Source organism: Lycium ferocissimum, chromosome 3 (assembly GCF_029784015.1).
Source record: "Lycium ferocissimum isolate CSIRO_LF1 chromosome 3, AGI_CSIRO_Lferr_CH_V1, whole genome shotgun sequence".
NCBI classification, from domain to species: Eukaryota; Viridiplantae; Streptophyta; class Magnoliopsida; order Solanales; family Solanaceae; genus Lycium; species Lycium ferocissimum.
In genome coordinates this window covers 14,190,486-14,207,214 of record NC_081344.1, presented here as the reverse complement: position 1 = coordinate 14,207,214, position 16,729 = coordinate 14,190,486, and the positions used below count along the sequence as shown (strand labels likewise).

General features: G+C 31.3%; 1 protein-coding gene across 1 annotated transcript; it reads left to right on the top strand.

Moving 5' to 3' along the window:
- The first annotated feature begins 244 nt into the window (after window positions 1-244).
- On the top strand, window positions 245-1,114 carry LOC132050971 (uncharacterized). The gene has a single exon (XM_059442290.1). It carries the CDS (start codon window positions 400-402, stop codon window positions 946-948), a length of 549 nt encoding a protein of 182 aa, XP_059298273.1. The 5' UTR covers window positions 245-399; the 3' UTR covers window positions 949-1,114.
- Window positions 1,115-16,729: the final 15,615 nt, after the last annotated feature.

The following is a 16,729-nucleotide window of genomic DNA, read 5'->3' as shown; positions in this document are numbered from 1 at the left end:
AAGACTTTTAAAATATGTGATTTAATACAAATTATAGATATTATGTGGTTATAAATCATCAAGTAAAACAAGAAATTAAGTTAAATTATTTTTAAATACGAAAATGTATCATTCTTTAATTGGACATACTAAAAAGGAAATTGCAACGTAAATTGAAATAAAGGGAATAACTTATAAGTCGCTTAATTGTGTAATTGTTTTAGTTACTTTTCTTTAGTACATATTTGTTTTAATACTGCCAATACATAGTAGAACTTGTAGTCATACAAATAAACAACTTATATATTTCCACACAACCATTTTCATCATTTCTATAATGAGCCGTAGGCCAAACTGAATCTAAAAGCACCTCAATCCCCTAGTCTTCTTATCTCTCAAGAACTTCTGTGCAAATCTATAATGATCAGTAATTGCAGTGAGTTTCATGTGCATCACCAGAAATCATTCAGAATTAAGCATGAAGACACCACCAAGTTCTTCTCCAAACTCCTTTCCAAAGAAAACACCAATAAGCTAGCCATCCCTTCTTTTAGAATCTACTATGGTGATAATGTTCCAAGTTCTGTTCCTTTCATTTGGGAGTCTCAACCTGGCACTCCAAAACATACACTTTCTCAAACTTCACATTATTTGCCTCCTCTTACTCCCCCTCCGTCTTACTACAAAAATAATGATATTAACCAAAAACCAACTAGAAAGAATTCAAGATCCAAGCTTTTTCATGCACTAATCAAGAAACTGATCAATCCAAAGAAACCCCATTTTCCTCTATCACCTTCTTCTTCTTCATCGTCGTCGATATCATCATCGTTATCGTGGTCGTCTTCTTCACATTCCTCATTCTCTGCTCCTACAACACCTTTAAGTAAATGTGGTGGATATCAAGCTGGTGTTTTTATGATGAAGAAAGCTCTTTTTTCCGACCTCAGTGGCCGTAGATCTAGTTAAGGTTCTCATGTGCGTGCTACTTCTTGTATTTTTATCATTTTTAATTTTATTCCCTCTATTTTCTGGTGTTAATTTAGCTGTTGTATGCACAAATGCAAATATCAGCAACTTATTGAAGACATAATTAAATAAAAATAAAAGTATGTCTTCTTCTTAATAGTGATTATATGAGGTGATTGCACTCATCTAATATGGTATAAAAAATATGGAGGCTTCCATTGAAGTCTTACTATCGCCTACTATTCGAGACGGATCCACTATTAAACTCGATTAGTTCAACCGTTAAAGTTTTTGGCGTTGAACCTAGTATATAGGAGTATTTAATATTATAGGTTCATATATACTATAGTCTATAGTTATTGCAAATTTAATTGATTTAACACATAAATTTATGCTTCAAGTGAAAAGTATTGATCAAGCTCCGATGAACCCAGTGCTGCAAGACTGTATCCGCCAATACTTTACACAATAGTAATAAAAAATTATACATGCTTGGCTAGGTGAGAATGTGTATTGAAAAAATAATTAAATAAATAAATGTCATATTTAACCGCTTTTAATGAGGTGATCATACCGTTCAAAGCAGTATATGGTGCTCGAACTTATATATATACTCCCTCCCGTCCATAATTGTGTTTTTAGCTTTTATATTTACTCCAAAGTAAGTGATTTTACATAATTAAGAACGTATTAATTTTTTTTTTTTTTTAAATTCTTCTTCTTTAGATAATGAATTTTTACATAATCCAAAAATCATATTAAATAATTAGTACTACTACTCTTTTTCAAGACTTCCAAGTGGAGTAAGTAACAGGTTACATTAAGAGAATTGATTCCAATGTTTCATTAATTGCTACGTAATTTTAATTTATCTAACACTCTAAATTTCAATACTTATTATGTCAATTTAGAAAGATGCAAATTTTGATTAAGGATACTTTAGTGAAAACATCTCTTCCATTTTAGGGATGAATAAATTTTTTAAGAGGTGCGTTCAAACTAAAAATACCATATAATATGGACCAATTTAGTGGGATTCGTTGTATCTTAATAAATGACCCTATTAAATTAGTATAGCCAGCTGTCTAGTAGTTTCTTTTGGTGGAACAAGCAGAATACAAGAGTCGTTGGATGAGTCAAAAATCTTTCCCTTTCAAGTTCTGTACTACTATTAAATGCAATAGAAGGAAGTTTGTTGGAACTTGCTATCAAAATAATAAATACTCAATCTGTTTTAATTTATTTCCCTTTCAAGTTCTGTACTACTATTTTAATTTATGTGAATCTATTACTATTTGGAGAGTCTATGGTACTTTGATCACATTTTCTTTACATTATTTCTAAATTATTTAAATTATAAATTATCATGACTTATAGTACTTTTTATGTAGTTTCTAAATATAAAATTTTTACTTTTACAAATTTGAAAATCTATATCAAAATTTATGATCAAAGTTGTAAAATTTAATCGCCTCTCTTTCGAAAAAGGTTCACATAAATTAAAACGGAGAGATTATAAATTTTACTCATATCTAAAAAATGGAATCTTTTAGCTGTGTGTTTGTCCTTTTTAAATCTCACTGCATTAAAGCAGTGTCCTATATGCATGAATGTGCACTGTCGTATCGGCTTCATGTTGCCATTAGGGGTGTAAACCGACAAATTAGCCAGATAACCGCCAAATTGACAGAAAATTTAGTGGTTTGGTTTCAGATTTGTGTTGAAAAAAAACCCGACCATAATTGGTTTGGTTTGGTTTATAAAAGTATCAAACCGACCAAATAACCCGACATTACATGTATTCAATTTTTAAAATATTTTATATATAAAAATATTTATTTGTAATGTAATTTATAAATATTCTTAAACTTTTTTAGTAGTTTTTTATCTATTATCATATTATAAAACTGAAAAAAAAAATTTAAGTCAATGTTTGAGCGATCAAATAAGTTTTATTCACAGGATGTTAATGCTTAAATAAAGTTAACCAAAACCAACTCAACACTAATGCTAACAAAAGAAATTCAATTTACCATTAGGATATGATAATAAAAAATGTTGGATATCTATTCTTTAGTTTGCATACTTGATTTAAAGAGTGAAAATATATAACTTATGAAAATACATAACTTAAGTTTTTTTAGAGCATAAGTCATGTAATTAATACTTATTTGTCGTACTTATTTTAGCATGAATTAATATTTTTAGATTATGGTCATTTTTTTTATGGCTTATTAATTAGCAATATTTATTTTAACCGATTTTATTAGCTTTTGTTAAATATTTTAATACATGTAATATCTTTATATTATCACATTTTGTGTTATTTTTTAAGAAATTACCTTAATTATATAGTTGTACTTACTAGGACTAAAGAAATATTTGAAGTAAAAGTTATATGTTTTGTATCAAGACTATTCGAAAAAAATCCAAAAAAGAAAACCGAATAACGTATAAAACAGGTTGAATAAAATTTATTGGTTTGGTTTGGTGTATAAATTTAAAAACGCAATTGGTTTGGTTTGGTGTTTAAAAATCCGAACCAACCTTGGCCCACGTACAAATGCCATATTAGCCAGGTGAGGCCTTTTGTAAAATTTTGGATGTAGGTGTCAGATTTAGAAACACTACGGTTAAATTTTCTTTATTGCTATGTTGATGAAGTATATAGATCCATGTAATATTTACCAAAAGTAAATTCTGCAAATCATTTTTACACAAGCATATCTTATATGAGAGTAAATGTTGGCTGAAGTCTAATCTATCGAGACGAATGTCTTAAAACTGTAGAAGCTAAGATAAAAGGTATATAGTGATATAAAACTGAAATTTTTTTAAAGAAATGATCACATCAAATAAAAGTGGTAATAACTACCTTTATGTCGATATATAATATATAACTAAATATATTTTTTCAATTAACTATTATGTCAAAATATAAAAAAGTAAATCTAAAGATCAATTTTGATTTACTCCCTCAATTTTACTTTAACATTAAATCACTTAATATAATAAATATATCTCTCCCTTTTCAATACCTGTAATGGCAATTTTATCTTGATATTATCATTTCTCATCCATTTAATATCTTTTATATTATATATGAATTTTGGTATTATATTTTTTATATTATCTATAATTAACTGATCCTATAATATCTTATAATAAATTTTAATTTAAGTTCATCAATATTGCCGCAATTCTTGTATGATTATTTTCCAAAATAACGTGCACTAAGTATATATGCTCATTTTTACATCACTCTATCAGTAGATTTTTGAATTTTTACTGCAATAAAGAAATATTTATGAAATGCATTTAAAAATATATGTATTTAAAGTATGATATAATAATTTTTTAGGGTTCTGTTATTAAAATTGTAAGTTTATCTATATAGTTTGTGTATTTTTTATTAGCATTTAACAATCTATTCTTCAAATACAATATTATAAATTTTGGCTATATTATTAAAATATTTATGATTGACAAAATTATTTTCCATCAAATACATGGGTTTTGAATTTACTCCCTAGCTACTTTTAATACATAATTTTAAAACTACCTTTTATTTTAACTTAATAAACATTAAATTATGCTATCTTCAACATTTGAACAATAAATATTCCAATCCCTTCCTTTTAATTTTATCTTAAATACATTACCATTTTATCTTGATATTATCATTTCTCATCCATTTAATATCTTTTATATTATATATGAATTTTGGTATTATATTTTTTATATTATCTATAATTAACTGATCCTATAATATCTTATAATAAATTTTAATTTAAGTTCATCAATATTGTGATTTTTTGTTCAAATTAATTCCATGATTATTTTCCAATATAACGTGCACTAAGTATATATGCATTAATAAAATTCCATTTTATTTCTTATCACTCTTATCATGTAGATTTTTGAATTTTGATTGTCAATAAGGAAATATTTATGAAATCAATATTGATTTAAAAATTTATTTAAAGTATAATAGATAATTTTTTTAGGAATTTGTTATTAAAATTCACATCTATCTTATAGTTTTTATTTTTATTACCTGCATTTAACATATGTTACAAATTTCTCATTTTTTTATTCTCAATTGCATAGACAATATTATAAATTTTGATTTTGCTATTATTAAAATTACTAATATGATTGACAAAATTATTTTTAATTAGTTTGTTTTATTCTTGTTTCACATCAACTCCTCAAAATCAAAAGTCCCAAAACACACCTTCTCTCTCCACATATAGTGAAAATACAAACCATTTTACCTTCAACATTCACTTCGGTATCCGTCAAGTTGGACTTGACAATGACCGATAGTATGAGACTATTTATCAATTTTTTGACTGCTGAATATATCCTTAATCTTCACTTTATTTAAGTGTTTTATATTTTAAAATTTTGAATACCCTTTTAATCATGAGCTCATTTTTTGAAAGAAAAAAGAAATACTCCCTCCGTTTCAATTTATGTAAACATTTTCGGAGTGCGAGGGTCAAACTTTATAACTTTTGTTAAGAATTAAACAAGCGATGCAGTGGAACCAATTAGGATGCACCAACACAAGAACAATAATGCAAGAAAGCAATAAACGTAATGAACACAAGATTTACGTGGAAACCCAAGACGGGAAAAATCACGGGGCGCGAAGCGCAGAGAAATCATCTATAAGGTGAGGAGTACAAACAATCTCAACAAGGTGTCGAAGCACAACAAGATCAAAGGAAACGAAAGATTACAATCTCTCAATGAAAACTCTCTCTAACCTAAGTGTGGAATATAGTCTTGTGTGTAGTCTGATTTTTCCTTTTATTTTTTTTTTTTTTTTTTTTGATGTTCGCCGAAAATCTCCTTTAAATAGGGGTGAAGATATTCAAAATTTCGGTTACTGAATGGGACAAGCCGCCGAATCCCAGTTTATCGAATGGGACATTTCGATAAACCCTTCTTTGGGACATATTGTAACAATCTCCACCTTGGACCAAAAATACATCAACATCAACACTCGTCATTCCATAAAAGCCCGAAGGGCAATTTAAGATCGAAGAATCTAACTAAGTCCAAGCAATGCTTAAACTTAGTAATAGCAAGTAAAACGCCTTGCTAACATATCTGCCGGGATTCTACGACGTGTGAACTTTAACTTTACCACAATCTCCTTGTAGCAATAATATCTTGATAAAGGTATTTAACGGCTTAAGATGCTTGGTCTTTGAGCGATGAGAATCAACCTTGGTAAGATGAATAGCACTCTGGCTATCAGAAAATACAACAGTAGTACCCTGTTGAACACCAAGATCAATAAGGAGACCTCGCAACCATGTAGCTTCTTTAACACCTTCAGCTTGCCGATATACTCGGTTCGGTAGTATAAAGGGTCAATAGACTGTAATTGTGCTTTCCAAGAGATAGCACCAGAGCACAGTGAAAAAATGTAACCAAAAATAGACCTCCTACGATTAAGATCACCACCATAATCAAAATCAACGAACCCAACAACATCCTAAGACGATGCCTTGGCTCTATCAAATACCAAACCAATATCAACGGAACCTTTCACATAACGAAGAATCCACTTCACGGCATTGAGCCTTTCCAAGATTATGCATGTATCAGCTCACAATGCTTACCGTAAAAGCTAAATCAGGTCTAGTGCAAACCATAACATACATAAGGCTACCAACAGCACTACCATACGGGATAGTAGACATACTCTCAATGTCCTCCCCGGACTTAGGACAAGAGCCAGTAGATAGTTTGAAATGAGCAAGAACGGAGTAGAAACAGGTTTACAATCAAACATATTAAACCTATCGAGGACTTTCTCAAAATACTTTCTCGAGACAAAGCTTCCCGCTTTTCAATCCCTTCGTGAATCTCAATACCTAGAATTTAGTCAGTATCGCCTTAACGTCCTTCATCTCAAACTCAGAATTAAGTTGAGATTTTAACTTGTTGATGAAAGACTTATCTTTAGAAACAATCAAGATATCATCAACATATAGCAACAAGTAAACGAAGGAATTACCAGAAAACTGTCGAAAATACACACAATTATCATACTTACTACGTGCGTAGTCTTGCCCAATCATAAAGGAATCAAACCTTTTGTACCACTGTCTTGGAGCTTGTTTAAGGCCATAAAGAGATCTTTTCAACCGACAAATAAATTGCTCCTTGCTAGGAACAACAAAACCCTCGGGTTGCTTCATATAAATTTCTTCTTCTAACTCTCCATAAAGAAACTAGTTTTAACATCAAGTTGCTCCAACTCCAAGTCAAAATAAGCAACAATATATAGCAAGTAACACTCTAATAGAGGTATGACGAACAACAGGAGAGAAAACTTCATTAAATTCAATACCTTCCTTTTGGTGGCAACCACGAACCACTAAGCGAGCTTTCCATTTTGCTTCTTCAACCTCGGGAGTACCATCTTTTAGTTTGTAGATCTATTTTGTAGTCAATGCACGACGGCTTTTGGAGCATGCTCACATAACTCCCATGTATTTTTATGCAAGCTTTCCATCTCTTCTTGCATAGCCACTAACCAATTTGAGGAATTAGGACAAGAAATTGCCTCAAAGTAAGTAGAAGGATCAACTCCTTCGAGAATTTCTTGTGCAACTACAAGAGCATAAGCAATAAGCCCATCATTATCAGTGTCAGCATATCGAGCGGGCTTCTTTATAACTCGTCTTGATCTATCACGGGCAATAACATGATCATCCTCCACCCGTGGCTAGATGGGTCTTGTGGTACTAGTACTTGGCTCATCAACAGGTGCCTCCTCGCTAGCCTGAGGAACTGTAGAAGAAATAGGGCCAATTTCGTGAGCTTCATGGCTTACTTCTACCTTTACCTTCTCACTGGCATCTTTTATATCATCATTACCCGTCGAGGAAACAACGACTTTTCCCTTTAAGATAACATAACGCTTCCATTAAAAGTTACATCCGACTTTGAATAATTTTCTTGGAGCTAGAACACCACAAACGATATCCTTTAGACTGGAAGCATAACCAAGAAACATGCACTTAATTTTGCGGCTTAGCTTCCCATCATTAACTTGAGCAAAAACAGTGCATCCAAAAACTCTAAGAATAGAGTAGTCAACGGGATTATCAGACCAAACTTCTTCAAAAATTTTAAAGTCAATAGATGAATGTGGAGACAAATTGACGAGGTAACAAGCCGTAGAAACAACTTCAGCCCAGAAATTACGGTAGTGCCATAAACCAACATTTGAGAGCATACAACGGGCTCTCTCAAGTAATGTTCTGTTTATATGTTCTGTAACTTCGTTTTGCTGGGGCTTATGAACGAGAGGCTTATGTCTAGTAATACCATAAATAGCGCAGAATTCATTAAACTCATTACTACAGAACTCCAAACCATTATCAGTCCTGAACTTCTTAATTTTTCATCCAATCTGGTTCTAACAAGGGCTTTGAATTTATTGAAATAGGGAAACGCTTCACTTTTCTTTCTTAGGAAATAAAACCAGACCTTACGAGAAAAATCATCAATGAAAGTCAATATGTAGCATTTTTCTCCAAGGGAAGGAACTTTGGAGGGACCCCATAAATCCGAATGAATATAATCAAGAATGCCATGTGTACGGTGTTTTGCTATGGAGAAACTAACTCTTTTCTCTTTCCCAAAAACATAATGATCACAAAAGTCAAGTTTACCGTATCGCCTTTTTTACCAAGACTCTTTTTACTCAGAATGGTCATACCTTTCTCACTCATATGGCCCAGATGCATATGCCATAAACGGGTGAGATCATCGTCAAGCAAGGATGTAGAAACAACAGCAGATCCTGTCACAGTAGAACCGTGCAAGACATAGAGGGTACCACGCCTATTACCCTTTAACATGACTCGAGCACCTTTAGAGACTTTTAAAACTCCATCTTCAGCTGAATACTTGTATCCCTGGGCTTCAAGAGTGCCCAGAGATATCAAATTACATTTCAAGTCAGGAATATGACAAACGTTAGACAAGGTCTTGATAACACCATCATGAGTCCTAATTTGCACAGTACCAATCCCAACAATGTTGCATGGGCGTCATTCCCCATTAGGACAACATCACAAGCTCTCTCGTACGTTGAGAACCATGATATGTACATCCAGAATCAAAAACCCATTCAGAAGAAATTTTCTTATCAACAGAGATAGCCATCAAAACATCACCTTCAGAATCACTTTCAACAACTCCTGCTTTAGCAGTTTTCTGTAGCATTTTGTTATTTTCTTCTCTCTCTAGTTTATTCTTCAATTTATGACAATCACCAACTACGTGGTTTGTCTTCTTATAGTATTTGCAGAATTTATCATTGTTGAATTTACGGCCTCTAGACTTGAACCTGAAATTCTTTCTATTACTCCCTCTATCATGAAATCTTCCTCTAACAAACAAACCTTGTCCTTTGTCTTCAGAATGCACTTCAAAATCAATTTTTCTTTGGAAAACAAATTAGATTTGGCATCCTCATAACTCAGTGTTTCATTACCACCATATAGCATGATTTTTTTAAAGTGCTTATACGTAGAGGGTTGGGAGCCTACCAACAATATTGCTTTATCCTCATCTTCCACCTTAACGTCTAAATTTTCTAGGTTAAGAATAACAGAATTGAACTCATCAAGATGATTTTGAATGGACGTACCTTCAGCCATAGATAACATATATAACCGTTCCTTCAGACGAATTTTATTTGCGACACTTTTCGTCATGTAAAGAGACTCTAACTTCAACCAGAGACCTGTAGTAGTAGTCTCATGAATAATCTCGCGAAGAATCGTTTTAGATAGACATAGTTGGATATTTGAAAGCGCCTTTTCATCCAATTCCTCCCATTGATCATCTTTCATAGACTCGAGTTTCTTGGATTTCCCAAGAAGAGCCTTTTTTAATCCGTTCTGGGTGAGAACGACTTGCATCTGAACTTTCCAGATACTGAAGCTGATCTTGCTGTTGAACTTCTCAATATCAAACTTGGTTACGGTAGACATCTTGATCTTGAACTCTCTGATACCACTTGTTAAGAATTAAACGAGCGATGCAGCTGAACCGATTAGGATGCACCAAAACAAGAACAATAATGCAAGAAAGCAATAAACGTAATGAACACAAGATTTACGTGGAAACCCAAGACGGGAAAAACCACGGGGCGCGAAGCGCAGAGAAATCAACTATAAGGTGAGGAGTACAAAACAATCTCAATAGGGTGTCGAAGCATAACGAGATCAAAGGAAACAAAAGATTACAATCTCTCAATGAAAACTCTTTCTAACCTAAGTGTGGAATATAGTCTTGTGTGTAGTCTTGATAGTCTTGATAGTTGTTCTCCTTTTTTTTTTTTTTTTTTTTTTTTTTTTTTTTTTTTGATGTTCTGGCCGATAATCTCCTTTAAATAGGGGTTGAACACGTTCAAAATCCCAGTTGGAATGGGACAATTATCGAATCCCAGTTGGAATGGGACAATTTCGATAAACCCTTTTGGGACATATTCTAACAACTTTGACCTTAAATCTTGGCATAGACTTTTCAAGTTTGTAAAAATAAAATTAATATATTTAGAAGCTACATTAGAAGTACTATAAGTCATGATAATTCATAATTCAAATAATTTAGGAAAAATGTAAGAAAAACGTGGTCAAAAAATCACCTAGTAGACTCCCCAAATGGTAAAGGGTTCACATAAATTGAAACAAAGGGAGTATTAAAATTTTGAAATTTGAAAAAAGGTTTAAATCAAACGTCTTCACTAACACTAATTTTGCAAAGAAATTTCTCTATTTTAGCTTTCTTTGAAAACCTGTTATTATTGTTTAGAATATAAAAGCACGTCGAGCTCAAGTATGATGGATAATGTACCTTTGTCATATTAATAGGCGTTTGGACATACGATTTGAAACCATGAGATGAAATCAGCGTTTGGACATGCATTTTATCTTAGGGTTTCAAATCATGGTTTGAAATCCCTAATCATCAAAAAAGGCATGATTTGGGGTTTCAAACCATAGTTTCAAAAATTTTAAATATAAAACTTGACCCATAAGTTGGTAGATATTTTTAACAATTACTCTCACCGACCATTTACCAACCTTTATTTATGTCTATCATGTGAGAGGATTATATTAAAGAGTAGTTACATTACTATTCATGTTAAATTTTCCTTTTTATTGAACTAAAGTTTTATCAATTGATGTTGTATTTTTTAGAAAGGCATTCTAGTAGAGTATTAATTTTGTTATGAACTATGACTTGCTCATTTGGTAAGATTGTATAAGAATTGAGAATATTTTGATAGTTTTCACAACTTGTGGGGTTTTTTTTTATGTCTATAAGAAAAAGTACAACTTAAGAAATTCAAATTGTATGTCCAAACATGATTTCAATTCATGATTTCATCTCATGGTTTCAAATCATGTCCAAACAGCTCCTTAGTATCAAATTAATAATATTAAAGTTTATACTTTGGTGATAAATTATCATAATCATTAGGTTTTCAAAGAGTTCCATGCCGGACTTTCCCACTAGTAATGAACATATTTACATATAAGAGATGATGTCTTCGGTACACTAAAATTCTGAGTCCGCTAATAGGGTAGCCTAGCTTTTTTAGTTCTAAAATGAATCTATTGTCGAAATAGGACGAGATGAATATTATTCATACAGATAATTTCAACTAATTTGGAATTAAAAGGGTAGTACTAGCAGTTGATAATTTGAGTGTTTAAATCTTTATTTCTGTTCTTTTTTTATTGTTCTCTCTTTTTTTTCTCTATATTAACAGAAAAAGATAACTACTATAGTCCAAAGTACACCTTTTTTTTATTTTTTTTTATGCCAATTATCATAAAACTACTTATTCTAGCATATCATATATCAAAATAATATATTAGTAGTAGTTGAAGTATACTGTTGTAGTATATCATGACACCACATGGTATATATCATATATACTAACAGAGTATCATAAAAGGATTGGTTCAATCCTAAAGAAGAAAGCACTCCTCAATCTATGATGCCCACATTGTATATATAATATACTGATAGTGTATCATAGGGAACTGATTCATTATTTCAAGAAAAACACAACTCAATCCTCTATGATACCCACATGGTATATATCATAAATTGACAGGGTATCATAGATGACTGGTTCATTCTTTAACTTAAACATTTCTCAGCCCTCTATGATATACCGACAGGGTATCATAGAAGAGTGATTCATTCCTTCAAAAAGAAAAACTCATCAGTCATCTATAATATCCAACAATAACAACGTAACAACATACCCAGTATATTACCATAAGTGGTGTTTGGACGGGAGGGTATGAGGTATACACAGAACTTATCCCTATCTTTGTGGATAGAGAAGTTGTTTCTGATAGACCTTCGGCTCAATAAATCATTTTTCAAATAGTCCTCTATGATACCCACATTGTTATATCATAAAAGACATGTTCATTCCTTCAAAATAAAAAAATTATGATAAAATACAACAAAAAAGTTTAAGCATAATTTTTAAATTTTAATTTTATATCATTTTTAGCAAGTTTTATTTGTAAAAAATTATTATAAAAAAATAAGTCAAATTTGGGATATAAGTTTTATTTTTATTTGTAATTTTTTTTTTTATAAAAATATGTTTTTTTATTAATATAGATTTTAATAAATAAGTTAGTAACTTTTTAGTATTTTCTTATTTATTTCTTGTTGTTGTCTAGTTATTTAATTTTTCTATATTTTTATTAGCCTAAAATAGTTAGCTAATATTCTTATCTTTGTATTTTATTTTTATTTTTAAATAAAGGAGAGAAAAGACAAGAATATATAGAGTATGTTTGGTATGATGAAAAATGTTTTTCAAGAAAATATTTTCTCAGAAACTATGTGGTTTTCCTACTCATTTTCTTGTGTTTGGTACGCAAGTTTGAAAATATCATTTTAAGAGCATTTGCATATATTCAAAGCAAAACCAGTATAAAGTTTTTTGAATTCGGAGTGCAACTTTTGGTGGTGGGGAGTACGGGTTGGAGGTGGGGTAGGCTACGCGGGGGGGGGAAAGTTAAGAAAAGAATTTTTTTTATAAAAATAAAAAAATATATAAAATGGAAAATTCGGGGGGAAGGGGGGTGGGTGGTGTAAGAATCCAAAAAAAAAAAAAATTAAATTTTTGGAGGGTGTTGGGGGGCGGTCGGGGGTGGGATCGGTGGTGTAGAAAACCAAAAAGAAAATTTTTTAAAACTGTTTTCTTAAAAAGATTTTTTATGGAATGATTTTTTTGGGGGGGGGGGGGGGGGGGAAGAAATTTTTTCATTTTTAGTTTTTTTTTTAATAAAAGTGATATAAAATATATGAAAAAAAATTAGGACTGGGGGAGGGGGTGGTGGGATAGTAGTGTGTGGGAGTGGGGTATGGGGCGTGGTGTGGTTTGGGGTGGTGGGGGAGGTGGGGTTGAGTTTGTGGGTGTGGGGGGTGGAGTTTGGGGGCTGGGGCGGGGCGTCGTGGGTTGGGGTTTTGGGGAATGCGTTAGTGTGTTTTTATTAATTCAAAAAATATTTTTTCATTTGAAGAAAACATTTTTAGGAGGAAAATATTTTTCAAGATCTTAAGTGCAACCAAACAAGTAAAATATCTTCTCCTCCATGCTGCAATTGCCGAGTATGATTTGGTATAGTTTCAAAGTTTGAAGCTGGAGCCAATGTTTTAAAAGGAAAGGCGTAAGCGGGCGTTTTACGTACGCACTCGGTGCCTTGCGCGTAAGCCTCGAGGCACGGGCGTAAGCCCTACGGGGTTTCAATTTTAGTATTTTATAAAATGATATAATTATAATAAATACTTTTAAATAGGTGAAATAGCGTAAAAAAAATTGAAGAAAACTATAAATAAGTGATATATATATATATATATATATATATATATATATATATATATATATATATATATATGTATGTATATATATGCTCCACCTCACAAAACTAATTGTAACAATCTATTATACGCTACTTTACAAGACAAGCTGATCGTCGTTACTTTTTGAGATAGTAGAAGGCAGATAAATAATTGGAAAGAATATATATTAGGCATTCTAAAGAATAAAAAAAGGTTGACTTTTAAATTTAATGCTTCGCCTTTTAAAAACATTTGAGTAATTACATGTTGACTTTTGAGAATTCCTTTGGGCATTATATTAAGGACTTATTTAACAAATTTCGTTTAGTTTGAAGAAGTTTTTGAGCCACGCTCAACAAAAACTCGCCCAAACGTCCGGCGTACGCCCGAATTGTCGGGCGTACGCGCGACTTTCCCCGACCCATCGCCCCCATTTTGAGACGCGCCTCGCCCTGTGGCCGCCCTGGAGCCTCACGTCATGGAACAAATATATTGTTTTCAAATTAGCTTGGAAGAATAGCCGGGAATCGTCTTCCTAAAAATAAAAAGAAGAGTCTTCGATTGAACAAAAGAGTTTTCAATTGCCTCGGCTTCCTTACATAATCAAATCAAGTTTCTGGCCGATTAGGTCAATCATTAAACATTTTCGTCGTACCAAACACACTCATAAAGGGACAAGAAAAGAAGATAAACTAAGGGACAAGAAAAGAAGATAAACTAACCAAAAATGGAAAAGCAAATTAAGAGAAAAAACGACAAAAAGAGAAAAGAAAACAAAAAAATAAATAAATGGAGCCAGCTAAGAGAAAAGGAAATTAAGAGAAAAAAGGACAAAAAGAAAAAACAAAACCAAAAAAAGAAGGTTGGGAAGGACAAAAATAAAACAAACAAAATTCAATTCAAGGGAATCGACGCCGCAGTTCAAGGAATTTGACGTTGCAATTCAGGCAGGTAAGGCATACTTCCTTTTTTTTTTTTTTTTGTCTGCAGTAGCAATAGTAATTAAGGCCTCATTTGTTTGTTAAGTATAGAGGTCTGAATCTGAATGACTTAGACCTTAAACCATTAAGTGCATTTGTTTACATTAAGATCTGAGACTTATTTACTCGAATATGTTTCTTAATCATTAAGATCATTTAAATAATCTTAATATCATTAGAAGATTTTATATGAATAATTTTACCACCAAACCTCCACCCTACCGCCCTTACCCGAGACCCACCGCACCCCCACCCCACGCCACCCACCACCACCACTACAAATATCTCCATCATTACTAACAAACATAAATGTTTCATTTTTTTAATCAAATAATATTTTTATTTTGTTAAATTTGTATTTATTTTCTAATATTTAGTTACTTTTTTATTTGAAAATATGTAATTATTATGTGTAAATAAATACATTATGTACATTCGTATGTTGAAAAATAAACATATTCTTAATCATTCAAACATTCAAATCTGACAACATCTTAATCATTCAAATACGCGCATTTATCTCATTTTTTAATCTCATCAAAACAAACGAAGCCTAAGCCTCATCTAGACAAAGACAGGTAGTTAAATAGGCCCATATGAATATGTTGTGTAATTTTCTCTTTATTTATCTATATAGGAAGGTAAAAAGACCCAAAAACCCAACAATTTTCTCTTACATTTGCTGCTTGTGATGTCGTACCCACGGTTTTCATTTCAACACTTTAATAGAGGCTTGTTTCAGTTAAACATTTCAAACTTAACAAATGCTTGCCTATTAGACACGAAATGACAAACGAGACGACGACAGTAGCATTTGGGCTCAAAATAATTATAAAAAATATTTTGTAGTTAAAAAAGAAGAAAAAGTATTTAACTAATCCAGAAATATTTTATAACACTCTTCCAGCTACGGCACGTATGTCCATGATTTTATAGCACTAGCCACTAAGTTTACTAATCATTCTTTCAAACACCAAAATACAAAATATTGTGGTAAAGAATGGTTGAGTGATAAGAAAAAAAAAGGATTGATGGTTTAGAGGAACAAAGGAATCGAAAACTACAGCAAAGCATGGGTTCTGACAAGCAATTGAGGAAACAATTAGGAGAGGAAGAATGAAAATCCTACGCTTACAACCCATTTGATGTAGATCTGTAACTAAATATATTAAAATGTAATTGTTAAAAGACAAACTACAACAATAAATGAGACGTTTTATGAAACATTTGTCGATCGAAAGTCATAGGAAAATGAACATAAATTATTTAATAAGATATAGTACCAACTATTAGTAATAACTTTCTTGCACTTTAAATATGTAATTAATATTTATTACATAGAAATTTCTCTTTTTTAATTTTAGTTTTTTAATTTATTCTTTCTCTTCAAAATTATCTTAAATATACTTAGTTGAATTAAGTTTAATTTGTGTAAGGATTTTGATTATATAAAAGGTTTTTTTTTTTTTTTTTTTTTTTTTTTTTAGAAAAGATATAACATGTGCAGGATTTTCATAATGTAGGGGGTGAAATTGTTTGATTTTAAGATACAGGGTATTTATCAGTAACTGAGTCATAATACATTGGTGTTTAGTATGGTTATTCCTTCTTTTTTTAGTAACTTTTTTTTAACTATTAGCCACATTTTCAAATAAAATTGGCTTAATACGCAGATAGCCCCTTAAAGTTGTATATAATTTTCAATTTGACAATTCAATAAAGTTGTATACAATTTTCAATTTGACAATTCAATTGAGGCTTGTTTCAGTTGAACACTATAACCTTAATAAGTACCTATTAGACACACTAAACGCTTTAAAACAGTTTTAAACAATTTTTTTCCAGCTTTGACAATTTTTTTTTAAAAAAAATACTTA